Source organism: Lemur catta, chromosome 18, assembly GCF_020740605.2.
Source record: "Lemur catta isolate mLemCat1 chromosome 18, mLemCat1.pri, whole genome shotgun sequence".
NCBI classification, from domain to species: domain Eukaryota; kingdom Metazoa; phylum Chordata; class Mammalia; order Primates; family Lemuridae; genus Lemur; species Lemur catta.
The window spans coordinates 19,490,144-19,513,296 of NC_059145.1; the positions used below are offsets into that span (position 1 = coordinate 19,490,144).

Below are 23,153 nucleotides of genomic sequence, written 5' to 3' on the forward strand. Positions count from 1 at the left end.
AATGATACTCCAAGAAGGCACAGCAGACTTATCCCATGGTCCAGATGCCCCACCTCCTTCATAGCCCTGTAAAGCCAAGGGAGCCACTTCTCTTAGTTTGAGATATACAGACTTAAGAAAACATTCAATCATTCAATACATACTAAGAATCATCCACCTGCAATGTTCTCCTACCTGCTTAGAACCATACTTCTTTCACTTTTAATCTTTTAAACACTTTAGCCTCACTGACATTTATAGAACTGAAAACGGTTTCAGAGAATGTTTAATCAAACATAAAATAGATGAAGAAACCGAGGTGTGCACAAGTTTAATGTGCCTGCCTTATGCCATGTGGGAGGTTACCGGCCAAGGCAGGATGAACGTTCATTTGGACCCTGATTGGTCCAAGCCAACAGATTTTACTGGATCACAAGTTCCTATCACAGCAGACAGGTACCTGCTCATGGCATTAGCTAACACGTATGGAATGTTCACACGTGCCAAGCACTTTACATGCATTGTCCCATTCACTCCTCACGACAACCCATGAGGAGCCCTAGCCATCATCAGTGCTATTCTAGGAGGCGAGACATCTGGACCACGCAGAGGGTCAGGAAGGTGTGCCAGGTCACACACACAACCAGACAATGGTGGAACTAGGATCTAAACTCAATTTTGTCTAAATCTAGTGCCTGGACCCTCACTACACCTCACATAATAATTTGATGTGGGTTCCTAGTTACTCCAGAAAACTGCTGCCAGATATCTCAGTATTTTAAAATGTTGTTTAAAAATATAAGAGAAAAACTCAGCAGAGGAATTGAGCACCTTGTGTTGATTTTAAAAAGAGACTAGGGATTATGGGGGAAAAAATTCATATAATATAGACTCAAAACTCATGGTACAATTATTTTTGATATGTGTACCCAACTAAAAAGTCAGGCTCAATTTTGCTAAATAAAATGTATGAACATGAAGAAACCAATGTATGTTCTCCAAACTTTGTTCATTCCATCTCAAACGCAAAACACCATATAAAAAAATAACATTATTTATAATATGGTATTTTTATAAAGCAGGCAAATTTTTAATGACTTTTAAAAATAGACTAAGCTACTTGCTAAACCAAATATTTCTTAACTAGTTGTAAGAACTTAAATATTACCAATTATAAAATTTTATACTTGAAAAAAGGCAAAGAAACACACCTTCAAAATAATACCAAAAGACATGTTTTTAGCTTTTAATTTAAAAAAAGGTAAAACAGGAGATGGCATTTAAAAAGACAAGACAGTAATTAAATCATAATAATTGTGTTCCTTTTAATTTGTTGTAATAAATCCTTTTCTTTGGGAATATTCTTTTGCTTATTTCTTAGCAAAGAAAAATTACACACACACAAAAAGAAGTTTTCCAACATAAAAAATGCAGTCAGGGTCTCCTTGGGAGCTATAAACAATGGGCGCACTTTTTCAGTGACAACACAAACATGTAAAATTGATGAAGCAGAAATTGCACCTGATTCTTACATGTTTATGCATATGGTGACACAAACACAAGCACTTTATCTTGAAGACTCAAGAGAATATTTCCAGTTTTGACCTGTGAAGAACAAAAACTAGGACAAAGCTCTCTGTTTCTTTATCAGAGAAATCACATCAGTTTTAAATAACAACAATGCAGTTGGGAAATGATCTGACCTAAGGTTTGACTATCCGTAATTCTTCAATTCACAGGTACAACAAATGTTGGCTCTTCCTTTTAAAGGCATAGTGTGGTGTGTATGTATGTGTGTAGGTGTTCTGTTTTTTTTTTTTTTTTAGTTCTGGAAAACTCTTAACATAAGATTTGATGTAAGGATCAGAACTTAGATCTGCCTGCACAGGGATCCCTAAGTTCTGTCATTCTGCCACTGACGCCAGGCTTCTTAGCACTATTCAGAAGGTTACAAGATAGACAGAAAGGGAAAGGCAAAAATGAAAAAGAGGAATATGAAAGGTAGGAGAGAAACAGAAAATCATAAGATTCCCTACCATTCTATTAAATGAGAATATAATGACTTGTGCTCCCATGGAACTCAACGTATTTCTGAATTTAGTCATGAAATGATGTTCATTTTGGTTTATCAAACATGGAATTGATACCTGGTAATATTTATACATAAATCTAAATTTGTATGAATGTCCTGTTTTCAGGGTAGGTTGGAGTGATTATTTTGTTATCAAATCATTATTTTGTGTTCACTCACTGTGGATAATGTTTTGTGTGGTTTGATTTGCTTGTTTTTGCTTATGAACACCATAATTGCAATAAAAGAAATACTCTCAAACCTCCAAGTCCATATCAATATGCATTTCAATACTAAATTCAGTAAAAGTTAACAGCAATTTGCAATGGAAGCACTGACTATGAAATAGAGATTTGATACAAATAGTAATGCTTGGAGCATTATATCTAAAATGCTAAATTATCAATTTGGAAGTGGAAGAAAAAAATCAATTTTTTTAGCCAGTTAATCTTTTAAATATTGGAATTTTCAACATAAGTCAGGATTTCTGAGATTTATATTAGAGAAAAACTCAGCAAGGAAAATACTGTCGGCATTTCTAGTGACCCTGCCATGGAAAGCCTCAATCTCAATGCACACAAAAATACTGTCACGTTTTGCTATTAGAGTGCATTCTTTCATTCTCCAATGGAACACCATAGTTGTATGCATTAAACAGAATTTTCAAAGAAATGAGTAAAGGAGGAAGGAGAGGAGGGAAGAGAGAACAGAGAGCAGGAGAGGAGGAGAAAACCAGCCCATGATCTTCCCAATATAAATTCAAAATGGCACACACATGTGTGGCAACACAACCTTTGGCAAAGTTCAGACCACAGATGGCATGTTTTAGAAGTCCACTGAATTAAAATTTGTGGCTTCCAGATTTCAAAGTTGTAAATGTAGTAGTTTTCTGGAAATTATCAAAGGCAGAGAACATACTGCCACAATGGTAATAGCCTAGCTATAGAAAATAATTAGCACTTTAAGGCCATAGGGATTGGAAAAGCAAATTTTTTCTAAATTCTAGACCAAACTCAACTAAAATTTCAGGATACAACACAAGAATTCCAAGGGAGAAAACCACACCAGTTTCTAAGGTTTTCACTGTCTCATAATTCATCATTCTATAATGTTCTAGGGTTCTATCATTGACCTTTGCTGGAAACCCTGTTTTTGATGTTCATGCCAGCACCCATAGGTAAAAGCTGAAGGTAAACCTGGCTCTCATGAAAAAAAGAGGCATTGTTATATTTGAAATCTTTACAGCAGATATTTTGTGGGACTCATTAAAGAATGGAAGTTAGGAAATTATGTTCACATCCTGACTTTTTCACTAAAACTCTTATTTGTAGGTATTTAGGATGCATTTTCCAAAAGAAAATTTGGAATTGCTCCATATCCTATGTGCCCATACCAGGAATGGAAGGCCTAGTACTAAACATATAAAATAATGAATGATGTCACCTCTAGTGGTGAAATGAGGAAACAGAAAATATAACATCAAAAATAAGAGTTTCACATCATAAGGGTAGTTTCCTTAACAAAAATAACAAACCACAGGCCACCCAAATGATCAGAAGGAAAGTATGGGTTATTACCCTAACATTTTAGATTTAAATTTGTTGCTACCATAATGACGCTGCATACCACTAATGATGGATATCTATATATTTCTGTGTAGGGCTGAGATTTTCATAGACTTTTTCAAGGTAAGACTTTTTCTGCTGATATAGCACTCGATTTCCTACTGGATTCCAATATATAATAACACATTTACATTAACAAGATAATATTTTTCACTTTGTACTTTCAGATCACTTTGTATATTTGAAAAAAGGTATTTAATATTTTTATTTCCAAAAATTTCTCTTAAAAGAGGATGCATCTTACACAGAACTGTGTGTCTTATAGAATAGCAATTCTATTGGGTATGTTCATTTTTTTGTGTTACAATTAATTTCCTTATTTACCTCCTTAAAGGTGATACAGCCCCTTACTAAATTCACCAGGCTGTTGCAAACATCAAGGAGATCATTTATGCAGAAGTCACTTGAGATAAATAAAGCATTATGCAAAACGTCCCTACGCTGATACCAACTATATGAGCAACTAGGGATTAAGGCAGATCCCTTCGTGAAATAGAATATAGAACTTCCTCACTGTAGCTAGGTGATAAGAACTGCAAGGTTCCTTGGCTAACAGCTGGGTAACCCTAGGGAAAACTTTAAAGAGACCTTTCTAAGCTGACAGGAAGCTGAATTTTCTTGCCAATGGAATCAGCTAAGCTATTAATATTTATATTGTGCACATTAAATTTGAAGTTGGCCTTTGATTTCCACCCACTGCCCAAAAGTTTAAAGAAGAGAGAAGACCACACCTATTGACTATTGAGAGATCAAATGTCTTTGTGGGTAAACACAAAATCACAACTCTCGCTAAAGAGATCCCTTGGGTTTAACACAATTACTGAATTTCCTTTCAGAAACTGTTGTTGCATAGAAATTTCTTATGATTTAGTCCTCTACAAATCCAAACAATCTTTCTTGAGAAACACCCCCAGATACATGCTTTATCCTGTAACGCTGCCCAATTAGCTGAAATCTGAATGCTTCTCTCAGACGAATTTTAAATAAAATGATGTAAACATAATCAACTTGTCTTTTTAGTCTCCTACATAAAAAAAAAAAAAATCTCAACAAAAGGGCTAGCTTTTATTGAGACTACCTGTTTTAGATTGCCATATCTAAATGGAAAATACAAAAGTAGGAAAAAAAAGGCTGGAAGGAACTACATTAAAATGGTAACATTTTTTTCCACTGGTTGGTAGGATTATGACTAATCTAATCTTGATTTGGTTCCATTGGCCCATATTTCCTCTCTTTTTTTTATTTTGCTCTCAGCCATGATCAGTCAAGAAGGCCCACATTTTCTACAAGTTTGTTTCACAAGTATGTATCATTTTTATAATAAGGGTGTGGGAGAGCCAATTGCATAGAAAGTGCCTCAGGAATGCTAGATAAATATAACACCTCAGATGCCACTGAAATGGTCTCAGACACTTAACAGGAATTGGAAGGCTCAGAAAAGTTCCTTTTCACAGCTGACTTGACCTACTTGAACAATGTTAAATGCATAATAATGGTTTTTATTTTTATTTTTTAGAAGTAGGGTCTCTGTCTGGCTATGATGCCTAGGCTGGACTTAAACTTGTGGCCTCAAGCAACCCTTCTGCCTCAGCCTTCCTAGTAGGTGGAACTATAGCTGGAACGCCCTTTTTTTTTTTTTTTTTTTGCTTGTTTGATTTTAAACAGATAAATAGCATTTTAGAAAAAATTAAAGCATATTCCCTTATGGGGCAACTAATTTAGCAAAATTTAACAAGGCATTTTAAACTCAACAGTCATGGAGCACCATTAAATATTCACACAAAAAGATCCAGGCAGCTTAAAGATTAATATTTCCTTGATCCTAAGACACCTAATTGATTTGCAACAAGACAAATATTCAGTGCATCTGGTTGGGGCCAACACGGATGATGACATGTTTCTCATAAGCCCTTTTCATTGTCTTCTCAATTTGCTTCAGAAAAACTTGCGGGATTCGTCCACATAAAGTGTGCACAGTCTCCAGAAACTTCAGCTGAAGAGGGTAATACATGGATTGAAAGAGATTGTCTTGAAAGGGAAACTGAAAGATATAAAAAAAAAAAAAAGCTTATTTTAGTTACTGAAATGCCATTTTAAATGCAAATCACTTTTACTAAAAAATGACACGGCAATTACTGTAAGCACGCAGGCATGGGATTCTGTGTTCTTAGACAAGTGAAAAGCCTTCTGGATCTAAGTTCAAATCCTAACTCAGCCGTGCAAACCCAGGCAATCATTTAACATCTCTGGACCTCAGCTTCTTTATTTCTTTTTTTAAAAAAAACGATTTAGTTGGGTCCTTAAGACTCTTAAAATCTAAAATCAAAGCATATCTCTACGGATAGGATAGTCTATATATATATATAGCATGTTCAAGATACTCACTTGACATCTACTACAACAAAACACTGAATTCTTCATATTTTTGGTCTTTGAAGCAATCTTTCTTCATTTTTTTCTTTTTGAAAATTTATATATTTATTTTATTTTCTTCCTTTCTTTCTTTTCATCCTTTTTTTTTTTTTTTAAGAGACAGGGTCTTGTTCTGTTGCCCAGGCTAGAGTGCAGTGGCACAATCATGGCTCACTGTAACCTCAAACTCCTGGGCTCAAGTGATCCTCCTGCCTCAGCCTCCCAACTAGCTAGGAGTACAGGTGCATACCACCAAGCCCTGCTAATTTTATTTTTAAATTTTTTGTAGAGATGGGCTCTTGCTATATTGTCCAAGCTGGTCTCAAATTCTTGGGCTCAAGCAATCCTCCTGCCTCAGCCTCCCAAAGTACAGAGATTACAGGTGTGAGGCACCAAGTCCTGTCTGAAGCAATCTGGATGAAGAAACTTTAGGGTATGTCTATGGTAACCTCATAAACTCCAGAGTTTAGCATTTACTCGTGCAATTTATTAGCAATGAACTTTAATAATTCAGGTACCAAATATTGGTGGCTGTTTATTTCCCACTTAATATTGGGTCTTTGAGGTTGTTATCTATTTTTAAAATTCTCTTGTGTTCTCATGGAATATGTCCATGAGCAGTATTTTCCAAAATAAATCTTTCAGACCGATTAGTTATGAGCACGTGTCAATGTTTTATTACAATCTTGTTGAAAGTGAAAAGACTGCTAGTAGATCAAGCCAAAGATCCAGTTTTGACAAGGACATTTTATATGAAAAGACTAGAAAGAAAAAAAGGAAGAGAAGAATGGTGAAAAGTCAGCATACTCTTTCTGACAGCAGAATGGGTGGGTGTCTGGTTTCTTAGAACAAGTCTTAATCCCTTTAAAGTTCATCGGAAATATTGCTTAAGCACATTTAGCAGAAATGTCAATTTCTTCCCAGAAGATTATGCATTACATAATGCAAGAATGTTCTGTCCCAGAAGAGGTTTGGGACAATTTTTCTTTCATTGTGCAATTCTTTTTAAGAGACTGGGTCTCGCTGCTCTGTCTCCTGGGCTACAGTGCAGTGATGCAACGATAGCTCACTGCAACCTTGAACCCTGGGCTCAGGTGATCCTCCCATCTCAGCCTCCTGAGCTGTTAGGTCTACAGGTGCACAACACCGCACCTGGCTAATTTTTTAATTTTTTGTAGAGACAGGGTTTCGCTATGTTGCCAAGCTGGTCTCAAACTCTTGGCCTCAAGCAATCCTCCCACCTCTGCCTCTCAAAGAGCTAGGATTACAGGCCACTCCTCACCTCGACATGCGATTTAAACCACTGATAAACCCCTTGAAGCCAGGTCTGAATCTGTCCTTTTCACCACTTTATCCCTATCAAGAGGAACAGAATAGGTCAAAACCTTGGAGTCACCCTTGATTCCTCTTTTTCTTCCACATCCTTCATCCAAACCTATCAGCTGTACACTGTCTCGACAATACATCACAAACATAGATAGCCACTTCTTCCCATCTTCCCGATGCTCACCTGGAAAGCTGCAATCAATCAGTCTCGCAAATGACTGTATGTTTTCACTCTTGCACCCCTTCCGTTACACATTACCAAGGTGATGTTTTTTTGTTTTTTTTTTGAGACAGAGTCTCACTTTGTTGCCCAGGCTAGAGTGAGTGCCGTGGCGTCAGCCTAGCTCACAGCAACCTCAAACTCCTGGGCTTAAGCGATCCTCCTGCCTCAGCCTCCTGAGTAGCTGGGACTACAGGCATTCGCCACCATGCCTGGCTAATTTTTTCTATATATATTTTTAGTTTTCCAGATAATTTCTTTCTATTTTTAGTAGAGACGGGGTCTCGCTCAGGCTGGTCTCGAACTCCTGACCTCGAGTGATCCACCCGCCTCAGCCTCCCAGAGGGCTAGGATTACAGGTGTGAGCCACCGCGCCTGGCCACCAAGGTGATGTTTTTAAAGCATGAACCACAGCCTATCACATTCCCGCAGGGGCTTCCACTGCAATTAGAATAAGATTCCAAATCCTCCCTTGTTCTAAAGGCTCAAGGTGACCTGGAACCCTTCCCTCTCAGCTCCTCTCTCCTCTTATCTCCTCATTCCTGTCACCCACGACTTCTTCCCTGTCCTTTGGGCACACCAAATTCAATTTCTGCCTCAGGGACTTTGCCCTGATTATTCCTTCTGCTTAGCAGGGTCTTCCCCAGATCTCCCCAGAGTTGCCTCCATCTGACCATGTCTCAGCCTCGCCCAGCCCTTCCCCATGACCCCAACTAGCGAACACTCCTCTGCACCCTGCGACTCTGGACTCATACCCTGCTCTTTTTAGACCTTTTCACTTTTCACTATCTCAGAGGACTTTTTTTCTGTAACCTAACTAGACCAACCTGGCTTAACTTTTACGTAACAAAGTTGTGAGGTGTTTTCCAGTTGCCATGGATCCCCAGGTTGAAGGTCACATAACCTGAGCATGCCCAGAATGAACCAAGCTTGCAACCATGGGTGGAACCTAAATGCTGGCATGGAAGAGCGGGGGGACTGAATTAAGAAGCGGACACCACAAGGCAGGATCCAGGATCCAATCAGATTCAGCCCTGACATCACATGGCAGCATCCAGCCAGAGTGTGTTTCCTGGCATTACCCCATTGCAAGATCCTACAGATCACACTTCATCACCCTCTGACTATAAAACCAGCCCAAGCCCCTTGTGGGGGGACACACTGCTTTGGGAACTATCCCTGGTGTGCTCCTTACTTGTGCCAAGTAATAAAAACCTCCTTGCTATACATAACCAACTTGACTCTGTCTACTGACTTGATACCTGCCAAGGAAACAAACCCCTCCGTTTGGGAGGTAACATCTTCACACAAACACTTGACACAAAGGTGAGGATGTGTGTGCACAGGAGACAGACACAGAGGAAGAGTGAGAATATTTTCAGAGAGAGATGAAGGGAGAGAGAGAAAAAACATACACACAGCAAGAGAGAGAAAAATATGTATAATCAGGAAGAGAGAGAGTATGAGCAAGTGAGAAAATGTGAGCAAGTTGAGAAAGATATAAACGTGAAATTGTGTCATCAAAACAACTTCTAATTATTGAGCACAACGGTAAGTCAGGTGCTGTACTAAAAGTTTAATGACTGTAATTTTGTTCAATTCTCACAACGCTTTCATGAGGTAGATAATATTATTATCTCTGGTTCACAGATGAGGAAACTGAGGCCCAGTAAGGTAAGAGCACAGTTAACAGCTTCATCATCAAAAAGTGACAAATTTGGGATTTGAACCCACGTCTGTCCAGGTCCAAAGCCAAGCTCTGACCCACTACATGATGGTGCACAGCATTATAGAGGATGAGGAAATATAATGCATCTTTTATATTTACTCACATTTCGGGTTGGGGTTAGTGATTTTACTGATTGAAATGCCTTAATGAAAATTGTATTTTTAGGCCCAACTAAGGAACATTATTGAGTGCATTAGGCAGAATCATTTATAAACAAATATCATTTGTTTATCAGATATCAGTTATAAACAGATATCATTCATAAACAAAATTGGCCAGGTGCAGTAGCTCACGCCTGTAAGCCCAGCACTTTGGGAGGCCAGGGGGGCAGGATTGTTTGAGGCCAGGAGTTTGAGACCAGCCTGGGCAACAGAGCAAGATGATGTGTCTACAAAACAAAAAAAACTAGCCAGGTGTGGTGACATGTACCTGTAGTCTCAGCTACTTAGGAAGCTGAGCTGGGAGGACTGCTTGAACCCAGGAGTTCAAGGCTTCAGTGAGCTATGATTGAGTCACTGCACTTCAGCCTGGGCAACAACAACAAAAAAAAAAGAAGAAAAGAAAAGAAAAGAAAATTATTCAGCCCTATTTCTGATTCCCCACCCAGAAAACAAACAAGATTAGTTGTAATGCAAGAACCACAATTGCTCAATCCAAATCAGGGCTGACAGATCACAAAAGAAACCTGAGAGTGGCTCTGATAGACAGAGCTGCTGCATACTTATTTAACTTGCACTTGTACTCCTGAATGGGTTTGCCCCTGGAGTCAGTGTTTCAATACCTAGATGTGAGGGTATCATTAAGTATAGAACAAATTTTCTGCATAATTAAATCACTTGGCCTTTGAAAACCAAATAATAGGATATATAGGAGAAGAAAGAGGTATGCTTAGATGCGTGCTAAAATCTTTCCCTGAACAGAGCTCTGGGAATTCCAGAGTTAAAATTCTCTGGGACTCTCCCTAGCAAATGCGCATTTTCAATGCGCATTTACTATGTCATGGGATTCACCCCCACTTCACTGTTGCCAAAGCCTGTTCATGAAACCTTGAGGGTTCCTAGATCTTTAGGGAAAAAAACCTAATAAAGTCTACATACTTATGTCAGGGGTTGGCAAACTTTTTCTGTAAAAGATTAGATAGTAAATATTTTAGACCTTGTGGGCCATATGGTCTCCGTTACAATGAATCATCTCTGCTGTTGTAGCACCAAAGTAGCCACAGACAATCATAAATGAGTGGGTGGCATTGTGTCCCAATTAGACTTCATTTATGAATGCTAAAATTTGAATTTCATATGGTTTTTTCATGTCATGAAGTATTAGTCTCCTTTTAATTTTTTCCATCTATTTAAAAATGTAAAAACCATTCTTAGCCCACATTATTATTATTATTTTTTGATAGAAGGGCTCACTCTGTCATCCTGGCTGAAGTACAGTGGCATCATCACAGCTCACTGTAACCTCAAAGTCTGGGACTCAAGTGATCTTCCTACCTCAGCCTCCTGAGTAGCTGGGACTACAGGCATGCACCACCACACCCAGTTAATTTTTCTATTTTTTGTAGAGATGGAGTCTTGCTATGTTGCTCAGGCTGTTCTTGAACTCCTGGCCTCAAGTGATCCTCTCACCTCAGCCTCTCAAAAGTGCTAGGATTACAGGTGTGAGGCACCACACCTAGCCAGACCACATATTTTACAAAAATAGGCAGCAGGGCAGATTTGGCCCAAGTTTGCTAACCCCTGCTTTATATCTCAGAATTATGGTTTCAAAAGGGTAACCTCTAAAAGTACCTGTTGCTGGTTTTCCCCTAGGAATCTCAAGGTAAAAAGTAATGTGAAATACACCATTTTCCAAAGCACGGGAGGCAAAGTACTGGCAGGCAATGCTTGATGTGATTTTAGGTGGTGAATCACAAAGTCAAGTCCTTTCAATCTTCACATTTACTACAAAAAGAGAGTTCACATAGAAGTCTTCAACTCTTCCTCAAAACTTGCTAATCTTTTTCTTTTTTGAGATGGGGATCTTGCTATATTGCCCAGGCTGGTCTCGAATTCCTGGGCTCAAGCCATTCTCCTGCCTCAGTCTCCCAAGTAGCTGGGATTACAGGCACATGTCACCACACCTGGCTAATTTTTTTATTTTTATTTTTTTAGAGATGGGGTCTTGATATATTGCCCAGGCTGGTCTCGAACTACTGGGCTCAAGCAGTCCTCCCACCTCAACCTCCTAAGCACTGGGATTAAGGGTGTGAGCCACTGCACCTAGTGCATTGTAGTTTTCCTGAAGGAATTGCAGGCAAGGGCTCAGGCCACTCATGTTCATACACATATCTGCATTTCTAGCTCATGGACCTTCATTTCGGGGACCTTGATTGAAGTGCTTTTCTCCACTTTGACTCAGTACCTTTCCGCTCCTACTTCCTTCTCTCCTCCTCCCCCACATCCCTGGCCCATGAGGCCATAAAGATGCAGGAACATTTTCTTTAGCGCTCCTTGGCAGTGAGAAGATTCCTACCATCTGTGCTGCATCTACTTCGCCTCACTTAGTACCCTTTGGTGGGTGAAAAAATGGAACACTGGGAGCTGAAATCGCTCTCTGCTTCCTGCTTGCACTGTTGCAGGTAAGTAAATAAAGTCTTGATTGCTACTTTCAGTTTAGCTCCTTGTGCTAATTGACCACCTTAACACCTGATTGTGCAAAAAGCTGGAGTTGGTAACCAGGCAATATATTTACCTTAAACTGAATAATACCATTTTATTTTTGTTATATTACATTTACCCTAATGTGTTACCCTCTGCTATGGCAAATGGCATAGGAATTCTCTTTCTGACATGAAACTTCCTCCTAAAGTAAATTTATTTAAGTAAAAAATATTGAGTGGTAAGTGGAAATAAGTCAAGAGAGGATATAGTATTGGGTAGCTAGTGGATATAGTGAGACAGAGGGACTGAGGTTGGGGAGAACTGGTATAACTCAATGCTTTGGGAATATGTGGCTTTCCAAGGGACTGATGACCAAAGTGCCTGCACTGCTGTTTCATGCTGATAAGCACGTGTCTGCCGAATGGCGGCAAGATGACACTTACGTCCCGCACTGCTTCATAGAGTGCTTTGAAAGTCGGCTGCTTGTCATCATGGTAGACGCCTCGGTTGCCATGCAGAACAGACACACCTTCACGCTCAGCCTCTTTGCAGTTGCTTCCGTACATGCAGTGGTCGGGACGGTAGTTCCACTGGCAGGGGAACACATAGAGACACTCTGGTGGTGACAAGAGAAAGACATATGTCCACAGTCAGCACCAGCTCTCACCTGCATGTCTGGCAAGTAAACTAACATTTCCATTAACTGTGCACGGCATATGATTTCAACATACAGGAGTGTGATTGTGACTCACGGGCCAGATTTCATAACATTTATCAAAATTCTGAGGTCAAGAATTAAAGGGACACAATCATGATGTAGGTTTCATCCAACGAAGGAAGGCAGGATAGCATCTTGAACAAGGCAAACACAGGCATCAGATAGCTTGGGTCGAATCCCAACCCTCTCACTCAAAACCAGGGAACTCTAGGTCTAGTCACTTAACTTCCCTGCACTTCAGTTTCCTCATCTGGTAAATGGGAATAACAGGGTTTTCCTCTTATTTTGATGATTACACTTTAAACATACATGTAAAAATGCTTAGTAGAGTGTCAAGTACACTGTATGTTCGATAGTGTTAGCAGTTGTCATCAATTCTTTGGAAAGGTTTTGTGAAATGGACAGACCCCCAAAATATATAAAGACTCCTCAGATTAAAAACAAACAAATAAAAACAAAACAAAAGGGAAATAATAAAAAAAGCCCCACCTACAACAGCAAAGGGAAAAATGCAAAGCAAAAAGCAAAAAACAAACAAAAAACTCCCCCAAAACCCTACGCTAAGGTAACTATACACACCATGGCTATATGTGTGCACATGTGTGTACGTGTGCGTTTATCTCTAAAGAAGTAGTTCTTAACCAGGGGGGATTTTGCCCTCTCCCCATCTCCCCGGGGCTATTTGGCAACATTTGGAGGGAGACTTTGTTGGTTGTTATACACAGGGGAGGCTGCGACCGGCATCTAGCAGGCACTCTAAACATCCTAAAGGGACCTCCGATGCTCTAAACATCCTACAAGGGACAGGGCAGTCCCCCACCACAGTAGTAGCGCTGATGTTGAGAAACTCTGCTGTAATCCCATCAGGTTCGGAAAGCTTCCCTTTGGTGACTAGGATTAGACAATTAGCAATAAGTTCATGACCCCCTAGCTTCCTGGCTCCTCAGCTTGATGTCTTTCAGGGCTGGGGTGGGAGGAGGGTGGATCAAAGCTCTCTGCAAACGTGTGTCACTGATCACGAGAAAGGTCCCGTAAAAGAGTGCACAAAAGGATTACGGTGAGTCAATTATATACCACTATTGGAAAAGCGACTTCAAAATGTGCTTGTTCCTTGGGTGGATGGCATTCTCTTCTCATGGACAGGATCACTGCTTGGACATTACTTACAGGAAGTTAGAAGATGGAAAGCAAAGAATGAAGAGATAGATTATCACACATCCCATCTGGCAGACTGTGTAGGATGTGTCCCTGGTCCCATCTTTCACTGACCCGTGAGATCGAGGCACTCTCTAGCAAACTCCTAATTGTTCACAACACATCATGAGATCTTCCTTTTCTCAGGAGAACTCCACTCCACCATGACGTTCCCCTTACTTGCGTTTATCTCCACACCCGCCCATACATCGTCCCTACGTGGGACAGAATAGTGGTCCTCCTCAAGTCACCCTGCCTAGATTTGGATCACGACTCCTCTGTCAGCTGTGACCTTCCTGCTCTTTAGTGCACAGCATAGATGCGAGGATTAAATGAATGAAAATATACAAAAGTGCTTTTGAACTGTGCCTGGCCACAGCCCAGGTACTTCCTTTTGTCACCCAATGGGTTACATCACTCATTTATGATGCCTCCCTGGGCATTGACGTTGCGCTGTTTAAGCATCTGCTATAGTCCCCAGCTGGGAAAAAAAAAAAAAAAACTGTCCTAGAGCCCTTCTCTGTTTTGTAAATATACTGATTGTTTGAATCAACAAATATTTATCGGATGCCTGTTGTGTGTAATGTGGACAAACCAAATAATAGAAGAGTCCAGTCTCTGCCTTCAAGGACTTTAGATTGGTGATGAAGGTTTTTGTCACTTTCTGAGTAGTTTAGGACTCCACTATAAAAGAAAACCAATGGACGGGCACAGTGGCTCACACCTGTGATCCTAGCACTCTGGGAGGCCGAGGCAGGAGGAACGCTTGAGGTCAGGAGTTTGAGACCAGCCTAAGCAAGAGTGAGACCTCGTCTCTACTAAAAATAGAAAGAAATGATCTGGACAGCTAAAAATATATATAGAAAAAAATTAGCCGGGCCTGGTGGCACATGCCTGTAGTCCCAGCTAGTCAGGAGTCTGAGGCAGAAGGATTGCTTAAGCCTAGGAGTTTGAGGTTGCTGTGAGATTGATGCCACGGCACTCTAGCCCGGGCACCAGAGCGAGATTGTCTCAAAAAAAAAAAAAAAGAAAACCATTTCTCTCTTTGCAACCTTCTTAGAAGACTGAGCCCATGAGGGGCACTGTAAGGCAGAATACATATACAAAAGACACAGGCTTTGGAATGAGAGACGTAGGTTCTAATTTGGCTTCTATCCTTTCCTAGCTCTGCAATATTTCCTAGCTCTGAAACATTTGACCTCAATTTAGAAGCAGTAAAGAGAAGCAAAATTACCCAGGTTTGAATCCCAGCTTTACCCATGTGTTAGCTGTGACTTAAGAGCAGAGTGGCTAAGAGAGCAAGCTCTGAAGTCAACTCATTGGGGTTGAATACAGAACTGGCCACTAGTTGACTAAATTCAAATAAATCACGTAACTTTTATGTGCCTCAGTTTTGTCATCTGTAAACTAGGGGAAAATTGCAAATATTACCTGTCCAATAGGATTTGGAAGAGTATTAAATGAGTTCTATATATATGCCTGGAACAGTGGCTAACACGTAGAAAGCACAGAATAAATGCAAGCTATAATAATTACCATTATTATAGTTATTGTTACAACAAGAACCACTGCACTGTGCTGCTGGCAGGAAAAAACAAGATAACTGAACGAGCCTCACATCATTTCCGGTGCATACACAGTATACCTGTGATAAATGTTTTACTCCACTTGCTTGTAGACATGCAGGTAGCCTGTCATTCTTAGCCTTTTATGGGGTGCAGATCTCTCTGAGACTTTAATGAAAGCTTCACACCTGACTTTGGGAAAATACAACTGGGTACATATAAAGAACATTTGCTTCCAAGTTCAGGGATTTATAGATCTCCTAAAGACCAGCTAAGAACCCCAGTTGTCAAACCTCAAATATGACATTGGATTCCAGATAGAATTCAATTCACATTTTTATATCTCCCCCTCAGAATTTTCCAGAGCAAGAAACATAAAATATATTCAGCAGCATACAATTGAAATAAGTATCCATTTACCACATTCTTGCATTGGTGTCACTGGATGACAAGGTGCTGCTCCTGCCCTCAGGGGAATTTATACTCTTGTAAGGGAGATAGTATAACACATAGTGTTGTCAAAGTGAACACGTTGCATCAGGGTTCACAGAAAGGAGAGTTCATTTCCAGGAGGTGAGATGAGAGGAAGTTTCATTTAAACTCAGACTTTTCGTAAAGATGGAATTCTGACAGTCAGAAACAGAGGCCTAAAAGAGCATTGAAGGAGGAGACAATGGCCTAATCCTGGTAAAAGGTTTGGAAATCAGCGTGCGTTTTAGAAAGGATAAGTCATCTTAGTTTTGCTGGAGCAAAGGTGATCTCTTCAAAGGGGAAGATAATAAGGGAAATATTGTCATATAAATATATTGCTTTGGCCTAAAATATTCAAGACATAGAAATCTATATTAGATTGCAAGTAACCAACTTTGGTTCTAGTTTGAGAAGCAAAAAAAGCAAGAGATTTTTTGTTTTGAAAGGAGATGGAGTAGCTCATAAAATCAGAGCTGAAGCTGAATTGGTGCGGCAAGCGGGGCAGCTCCTGGGTCTGGGGGGTGGGAACTAATGAATGTCGCTGCCACCGTAAACCAGCCTTGGCCACTGTCTGCTCTTAGGCTCTCAGACTGAAGTTCCCAGGAGATGGTCTTTCTGGTTTAGCAGGAGCCATGGGAATGCAGGGCTCTAAGACTGCATGCAATGGGGGAGAGTAATTTCCCTAAAGAAAATGGGTGCTGTTACCCAAAGAAAGGACATAAACAGTGAGCAATTAAAAATAACAGAAGAAACAGATTCACAAACAGATTTCTCATGGGATATACTTTGAAATCTCCACTTTGTTAATGGGGGAAAGAGGCAGAGAGGGATGTTATAGGGTGGCTGGAGACGGAAAACCTATGGAGATCGTTAGAATGTGGAGAGTGAGCTCATGAGAGTTATTTAGCTGTGATCAGTAACCTGTTCTGAGATGGATCTGTTGTAAGCATGATTCTCAGGGCTGTAAAAATCTGAAGTTTAAAAAAGATAGTGAAATGCTTAGGTTGTTTTTCCCACTGCTGAGGAAAAACGATGGTGAACAGTTTTAGAATTCCAAATCCTTGAAACCTCGAACCACTACAATCATTTAAAAATATTTTTTCAAACCAACCTATCTTCAAACCTTTGGTCTTTGCTATATTTCTCTCAATTTTATATATATAAAGAAGCTCATTAACTGATTACACATCTGAAATACCTTAGTGATGACTTTAGGACTCCACATTTACTTCCAGAGCCTCCTGACCACTTGCAAAGTACTGTGCGAATTGATTACTCCTTACATTTCTGACTATTTCATACTCTTAGGGTCTCTAAAATTATGAAATAGTTTATGCCTGACCATTAAAAATAATTTTTTTTTAAGAGACAGGGTCTCACTCTGTTGCCTTGGCTAGAATGCAGTGGCACAATCATGGTTCACTGCAGCCTCAAACTCCTGAGCTCAAAAGATCCTCTCACCTCAGCCTCCCAAGTAGCTGGGACTACAGACATGCGCGCGCCATGGTATGCTTGGCAAACTTTTATTTTTTTTTAGTAGAGATGGGGTCTTGCTATGTTGCCCAGGCTGGTCTCTAACTCCTGGCCTCAAGCAATCCTCCTGACTCAAGCCTCCCAAAGTGCTGGGATTACAGGTGTGAGCCACTGCACCTGGCCTGCCTGATCATTTTTAATTTCATGGTAATATAGGTTTGCTACTTGCTTGCTATTCCGTATCAATAGAATGGAGGCTGTTTGATTACACCATTATTAGTTTTGTTTTTTTTAACATCCCATCCTGGAACTGAGCTTTCCCGGCATTCTCTTCTTCCTTCCTCCAGAATGTACCTTGCTCCAGAAAAGAGCAATTAATTCTTCCAAGGAGACTTTTCTGATTACACAATCCAAGGAAGCTCTTCTCTCCTTCCAGCCTTGATAGTCTCTTTCTCAATCCCTTATTTGTTTTCTTTACAGCATTTATCACAATTTGTGATTTTGAGCAGTCTAGTTATTAATATTATCCTTTGGGAGTCTACCTCTTTCAATAAAAAGTGGTCTTGTGAAAATAGGAACTTTGTCTCACTGATGTGATATCCCTGGCACTGAGCCCTGTGGCTGGCACCTGGTAGGTGCTCAAAAAATATCTGCTGAATGAATGAATGAATGAATGAACCTTATACCCTCTACCATATGCATCTTTTTTCTCTTGCTCTTTGCTTTCTCCCTCTCCTTTCTGTCCCCGTTTCCCTTTTCTCTCATTTTCCTGGCTGTGGTCTCTTTCTCTCCCATTTATTTCACACCTTCGCTCTGTTCTCTTAATTCCACTCATTCAACCAACCAACACTGCTGAAGACCAAATCCATTTAAAGCTCTAACCCTTGCACTGTGAAAGACATAAAGTAGACACAACCCCTTCTCACACAGACCTACAACTTCTGTTCTTTTCTCTTGTGCTTTATGTCACGGCCCATGAACGTCCCAGTTTCCCCAAACAGTGATTTGTTAGCACTTTCCCAGAACGGTCCTGATATCAAATAACAGGGCCTGCCAACCCCCCAACACAGCACGCCTAGCTGCCTGTCCCTGGGGTTTGGGTGTGTGGAGTATACGATGTGGTTGCACACACAAGGGCAGGGCTCCAGTGATCCCAGGCAGGATGAGAATAAGGCCCTCATGGGGCCATTGAAGAGACTTGTCTCTGTGACAATGAGTCCTGCTCTGTGTGGTCCCTGTGAACCCCTGCTGACCCCCTAGTATCACACAGTCAACTCGCACTCTATGTCTGTCCCACGGGCATTTAAGCTCTTCTCTCTCCCCTTTGGCAGAACTCTACTGCTTCTGCTCTGGCCACATGCCCTGCCTGTTCCTCTGCACTTGGCTCATTCCATTCCCCCGCCCCCCACCCACAGCCCACTTTTCTAGAAATTGCCCCTGAAGAAGAAACAGACCTATATGGTCATGTTTAAGACAGAAAATGCCATAGGACCTTTCTCCTCTAGCCCTTGATGACTAGATCAAGAGTGGTCTTGAAATCCAAAGAGAAACTGAGTTATAGATGGGCTGGGCCAGTCTCTTTTTAGTTAAGAATTTCAAGTAGGAAACAGAGGAAATCCATCACTACTGGTTGTGCACTTGTGAGGTTGTAGTGACTTGGGGTTGACAATTGGGTAGGGCCAGGGCAAACCGGGAATGCTGTCTGAGAGACAGAACGGACTCAGACAGGCATGGAGAGAAGCAAAGATGACAGGGACCAGGCTGGGCATGGTGGTACATGCCTGCAGTCCCAGCTACTTGGGAGGCTGAGGCAGGAGGATCACTTGAGCCCAGGAGTTTGAGGTTGCTGTGAGCTGTGATGATGTCACTGCACTCTAGCAGGGCAACAGACTCTGTCTCCAAACAAACAAACAAAAAGGATGACAGGGACCAGGAGGCCTCTGAGGGATGAAGAAATCACTTTGGTTCTTGGCAGCTTCCTACGGCCAGTTCTCACGAAGCCCAGCTTGACCTGACTCATGCAGTCATGAAACTGCCCCTGGACTCTGACAATATCTGCCCTCACTCAGCTGGCTGGAGTGGGGTTTTGTTCCCCGGAACCTAACCACATTCGTGCAAACACATCTTTCTACCAAGAGTTCTCTTTTGGCCCCTGTTGGATTTACCCCTTCCATAGACCTCTGCTCTTGCCTCAAACTCACTTGTAAAGATGTGAGTGCAGTTTTCCAGCCCTTGAGGAAGCCACCTGGGATCCCCTGCCAGGAAATATCCTGCGGGATGAGCTACCTGCCTGCCCCATGGGCCTCAGCTGGCTCCTCCAGGCAGCCTACTCCGCGCCACTGCAATTACACACCCACAGGCATTTACCGTCTAATTATAACAAGAGTTTTAAAAACATTTTTTAGCTAATGACTTTTAAACACAGTTTAAAAAGCAGTCTTATTGGCTACAGGAGACTATAATAATAACAACATTCCAGGCAAGCACTACAGGTTTTATGTGCATCGCTTCACCCATGGCAACCCACAGAACCGTGACAATAAACATGTTTATCTCCTGGGTCACAGCCAGGACGTCGCCCCGTCTCCTTTCCAGGGATAAAAGGGATGAATCTTTTTTGCAAATATCGTTTGTTCTGGTTTATAGAAAGTGCTCACCATCGATATCAATGAAGAGAAACCTTACAATATGATGGCTATTGCTGCATTTCAGTTTCAAAGATCCCATGTTTAATGAAGTACCTGGGTAAAGCGTGAAATAGGAAGATCGAACGCAGGCCACACTTCAGTCAGGGACAACCTAACACTCACTGATCTAAAACCAGAAAACTTGGTTATTTACTCAATACTGCTCATAGCCAGGATTTAGAACGAACAACTTCGTAATTATTTTACAATATCCTTTTTACTCAATGAATCTAAGACGGGGGAGGGGGCGGGGTGCAGAAGCAATTAAGCTCAGTTGGTTTCAGCCCCAATTAAAGACAAGGGGCTCGTGTCTAATTGCAAAGCTGCTTATGACTGCCTTTGGGTATTATTCACTCACTGATCACGTCCTCAAATAATCTGCAACAGGCTGGGAGGATTTCTGAGGAGGCAGCTGTGTGGATTCCTTAGTTTGGGGATATGGACAGAGAGATTTACATCAGGAAAATGCAATATTTAAAAGAAAGAAATAATAATGTAGCAGAAAGGTACATTTTGGGATATCTGCCCAGCTCTCTAGGGTGTCCCCAACTTCTTCCCCACCCCCAAAGTTCCCCTGTATGCCATTTGGGCTGGAGTTAGAGTGGCCTGGGTTTGGATCCCTGCTCTGACACTCATTAGCTGTGCTGCACATTATTTAACTCTTTTCCCCCTGGAATCTTTATCTGTAAAATGGGGATTATATCCTTAGTGTTGTTGTGAGGCTCAAGTACGATAAGGCTTAGAATAGCACCTGCCACTAAGTCCATAAGAAATGTCAGCCATTATTCCTTAGCTCCATGCTGCTGGCCTCGCTGATCTGATTTCTGATCAGAACTAATCTGAGAGAAACCATGTGATTCCTCCCCATGGAATTTGGAATTGGGATGAAGTTAGGCTTTCTGCGTGGCTGTAGCATGAAACCTTGGTACTCTGTGTTGAGGGCAGAGGAGCAGAGAATGACAACCTTCAAAGACAGGAATAAATAGCTTCAATGGGAAAAAGTAAATCTCACCGAGGTCCCCCACTTTGCTTATTTTAAAGAGTATCTTTTGTGCTTCAGCTAACTCCAGGGGTCTTTTATTTGCAGCCAAGAGTCCTAACCAATACACTTACACGTAGAAAAAAGATGAAATCTGCTTAGGAAGAAAAAGGAGGAGGTGTAGACTAAATTCCCTGTTACCATCAAAGTGAAATGGATTAAAACATGCAACAAGTGAACAGCTAAGACATTTCCTTCCTCTACTGAATTAGTATTGGGAGTCTTTCCTAGAAACTCTGTATCAACCTGTTTTTTTTTCTCTTCTAGGATTTGATCTTTTTTGATCCAAACACATATGAAATGAGGTTTTATACCAGATTTTTTTCTTTTAAACAAGGGTAAGATGCAATCATGGGCAAAGTCTTTATAAACAGTAATTTCTACTTCATGGTTTTTAAAGACAAAGCAAAGGCATGAATAGGGTGGGTAAGGATTGCTTTTGCTTTTTTTTTTTTTTTTAACCTCCAAAGATCTTTCTCAAGAAGAAAACATGGTTTTGATTTTAATGGCATTAAATAAGGTTTTAGCAAAAAAGAGAAAAAAAGAAATTTTATTAGCTTTAGGTGTTAATATAAAAATATAAACCAGAAATTTTCATTTCCCCTTTCCTCCCCAACTCCATCAAATCATTGACTTAATAATATAAGAAGAATTTCTTTTGTCCCAGATTTGGGGAAAAAAAGGGATTTGGGAATTTGAGTCTTTATTCTAGGTTTTTTAACCTTTCACAGTCCTTTAACACCAAGGACCCTGAGAATCAGTTCCGTTCAGTCTAGCAACTGTTCAGGCTACAGAGGGTCTCCTGTTTAGATTATAGTATTTTCTTGTAGTTTGTGTCTCACATCAATTTTTTTTCAAGAGGCAAAGCTAGCCAAGCATGGCTGTGGGGGCTCACATCAATTTTGATTGTACTTCTTAGAAGAATGGTGTAGCAAAATGTAAAAGATATTCTCTAAAAATGGAGTCCAGTGTTGGAAGTTTCAACATTTGGCCTTTTGTGTCAGTAGCACGAGGACCCGCCTCCGTCAGATACCCAGGGTGGTGGGTGAAAGGGCGAATTTCCCAGGGGAACACAGGCTCCTCTGTGCACAGTTCAAGCCTAGTCAACAGCACCAGGGCCTGGAATGCGCTCTGGGGGCAAGCTGGGCATACTCCTACACAAACGGCATTCTCAAAAGAGAACCTACCTGGATTGAAAGAAAAAATAATATTTAATAAATCCTGGTCTCCCCATGTGATGGCATTCTTGTACTTCTGGTACAGAGGGTACAGCATGTCCTCCCAAGCCAAGCCTGTTGGAATCATGCTGTTCTGGAAAAGAGAAAACCATCAGAACAGCTGAAACCAAGCAAATACGTCTTGTCCACTGAGAAGCCATGTAGAGAGAGGGACAGGCTTTCTGTCCTTCGGAGGAATGAAGCAAATAGAGGAGGGTCCTGCTATCCTCAGGGCGTAGGACAAAGCAAAGTAGGGCTGTCAATTGTAGCGTTTTGCCAGATGTACACACGGCTACTGGACGGACCAAGAACTGGGAGTTGGGCCCATGGTCTCTATTCAGAAAACCATGCCTGAGATTGAACCTCTGTCTTAGGCTTATTTCTTGTGTGTGAAGTGAAGGAACAAAACACAGATAGCAGAATTAAGGTATCTTAAGGAAAAGCACCTTTCCTTGTCTTAAAATAATGATTTACATTTAATAGAAAAGCAACACATTCATAGACTAAATATACAGACAGCACAGAAAGATATAAAATAAAAAAGTAAAAACTATTCTTCCTGTATATCTCATTCCCACTTTTCCCCAGAAGCATCCACAGTGAACAATTAATGGTCTCTTTGGTATTCTTTTGGAAATTTCTAAGGCATAAAAGCAGTCACACTCTACAGTATCATGATGTGCTGCATTTAAATTTTTTTCCCTTTCTATTTCTTAGAGATCTTATTAGCTCATTTACAAATCAATCTATTCTTTTGAATAGGAAGATCTTTTTTTTTTTTGACT

At 40.7% G+C, this 23,153-nt stretch overlaps 1 protein-coding gene across 1 annotated transcript in view; it reads right to left on the minus strand.

Moving 5' to 3' along the window:
• Positions 1-1,209: 1,209 nt before the first annotated feature.
• GXYLT2 (glucoside xylosyltransferase 2) overlaps positions 1,210-23,153 on the minus strand; it is an 82,611-nt gene continuing 60,667 nt past the window's right edge. The window contains exons 5-7 of the mRNA XM_045530768.1: positions 22,339-22,462; positions 12,448-12,620; positions 1,210-5,716 (exon numbers count right to left, since the gene is read on the minus strand). Coding sequence (XP_045386724.1) covers positions 5,534-5,716; positions 12,448-12,620; positions 22,339-22,462 — 480 coding nt within the window. The 3' untranslated portion in view covers positions 1,210-5,533. The remainder of the gene's footprint in view (positions 5,717-12,447; positions 12,621-22,338; positions 22,463-23,153) is intronic.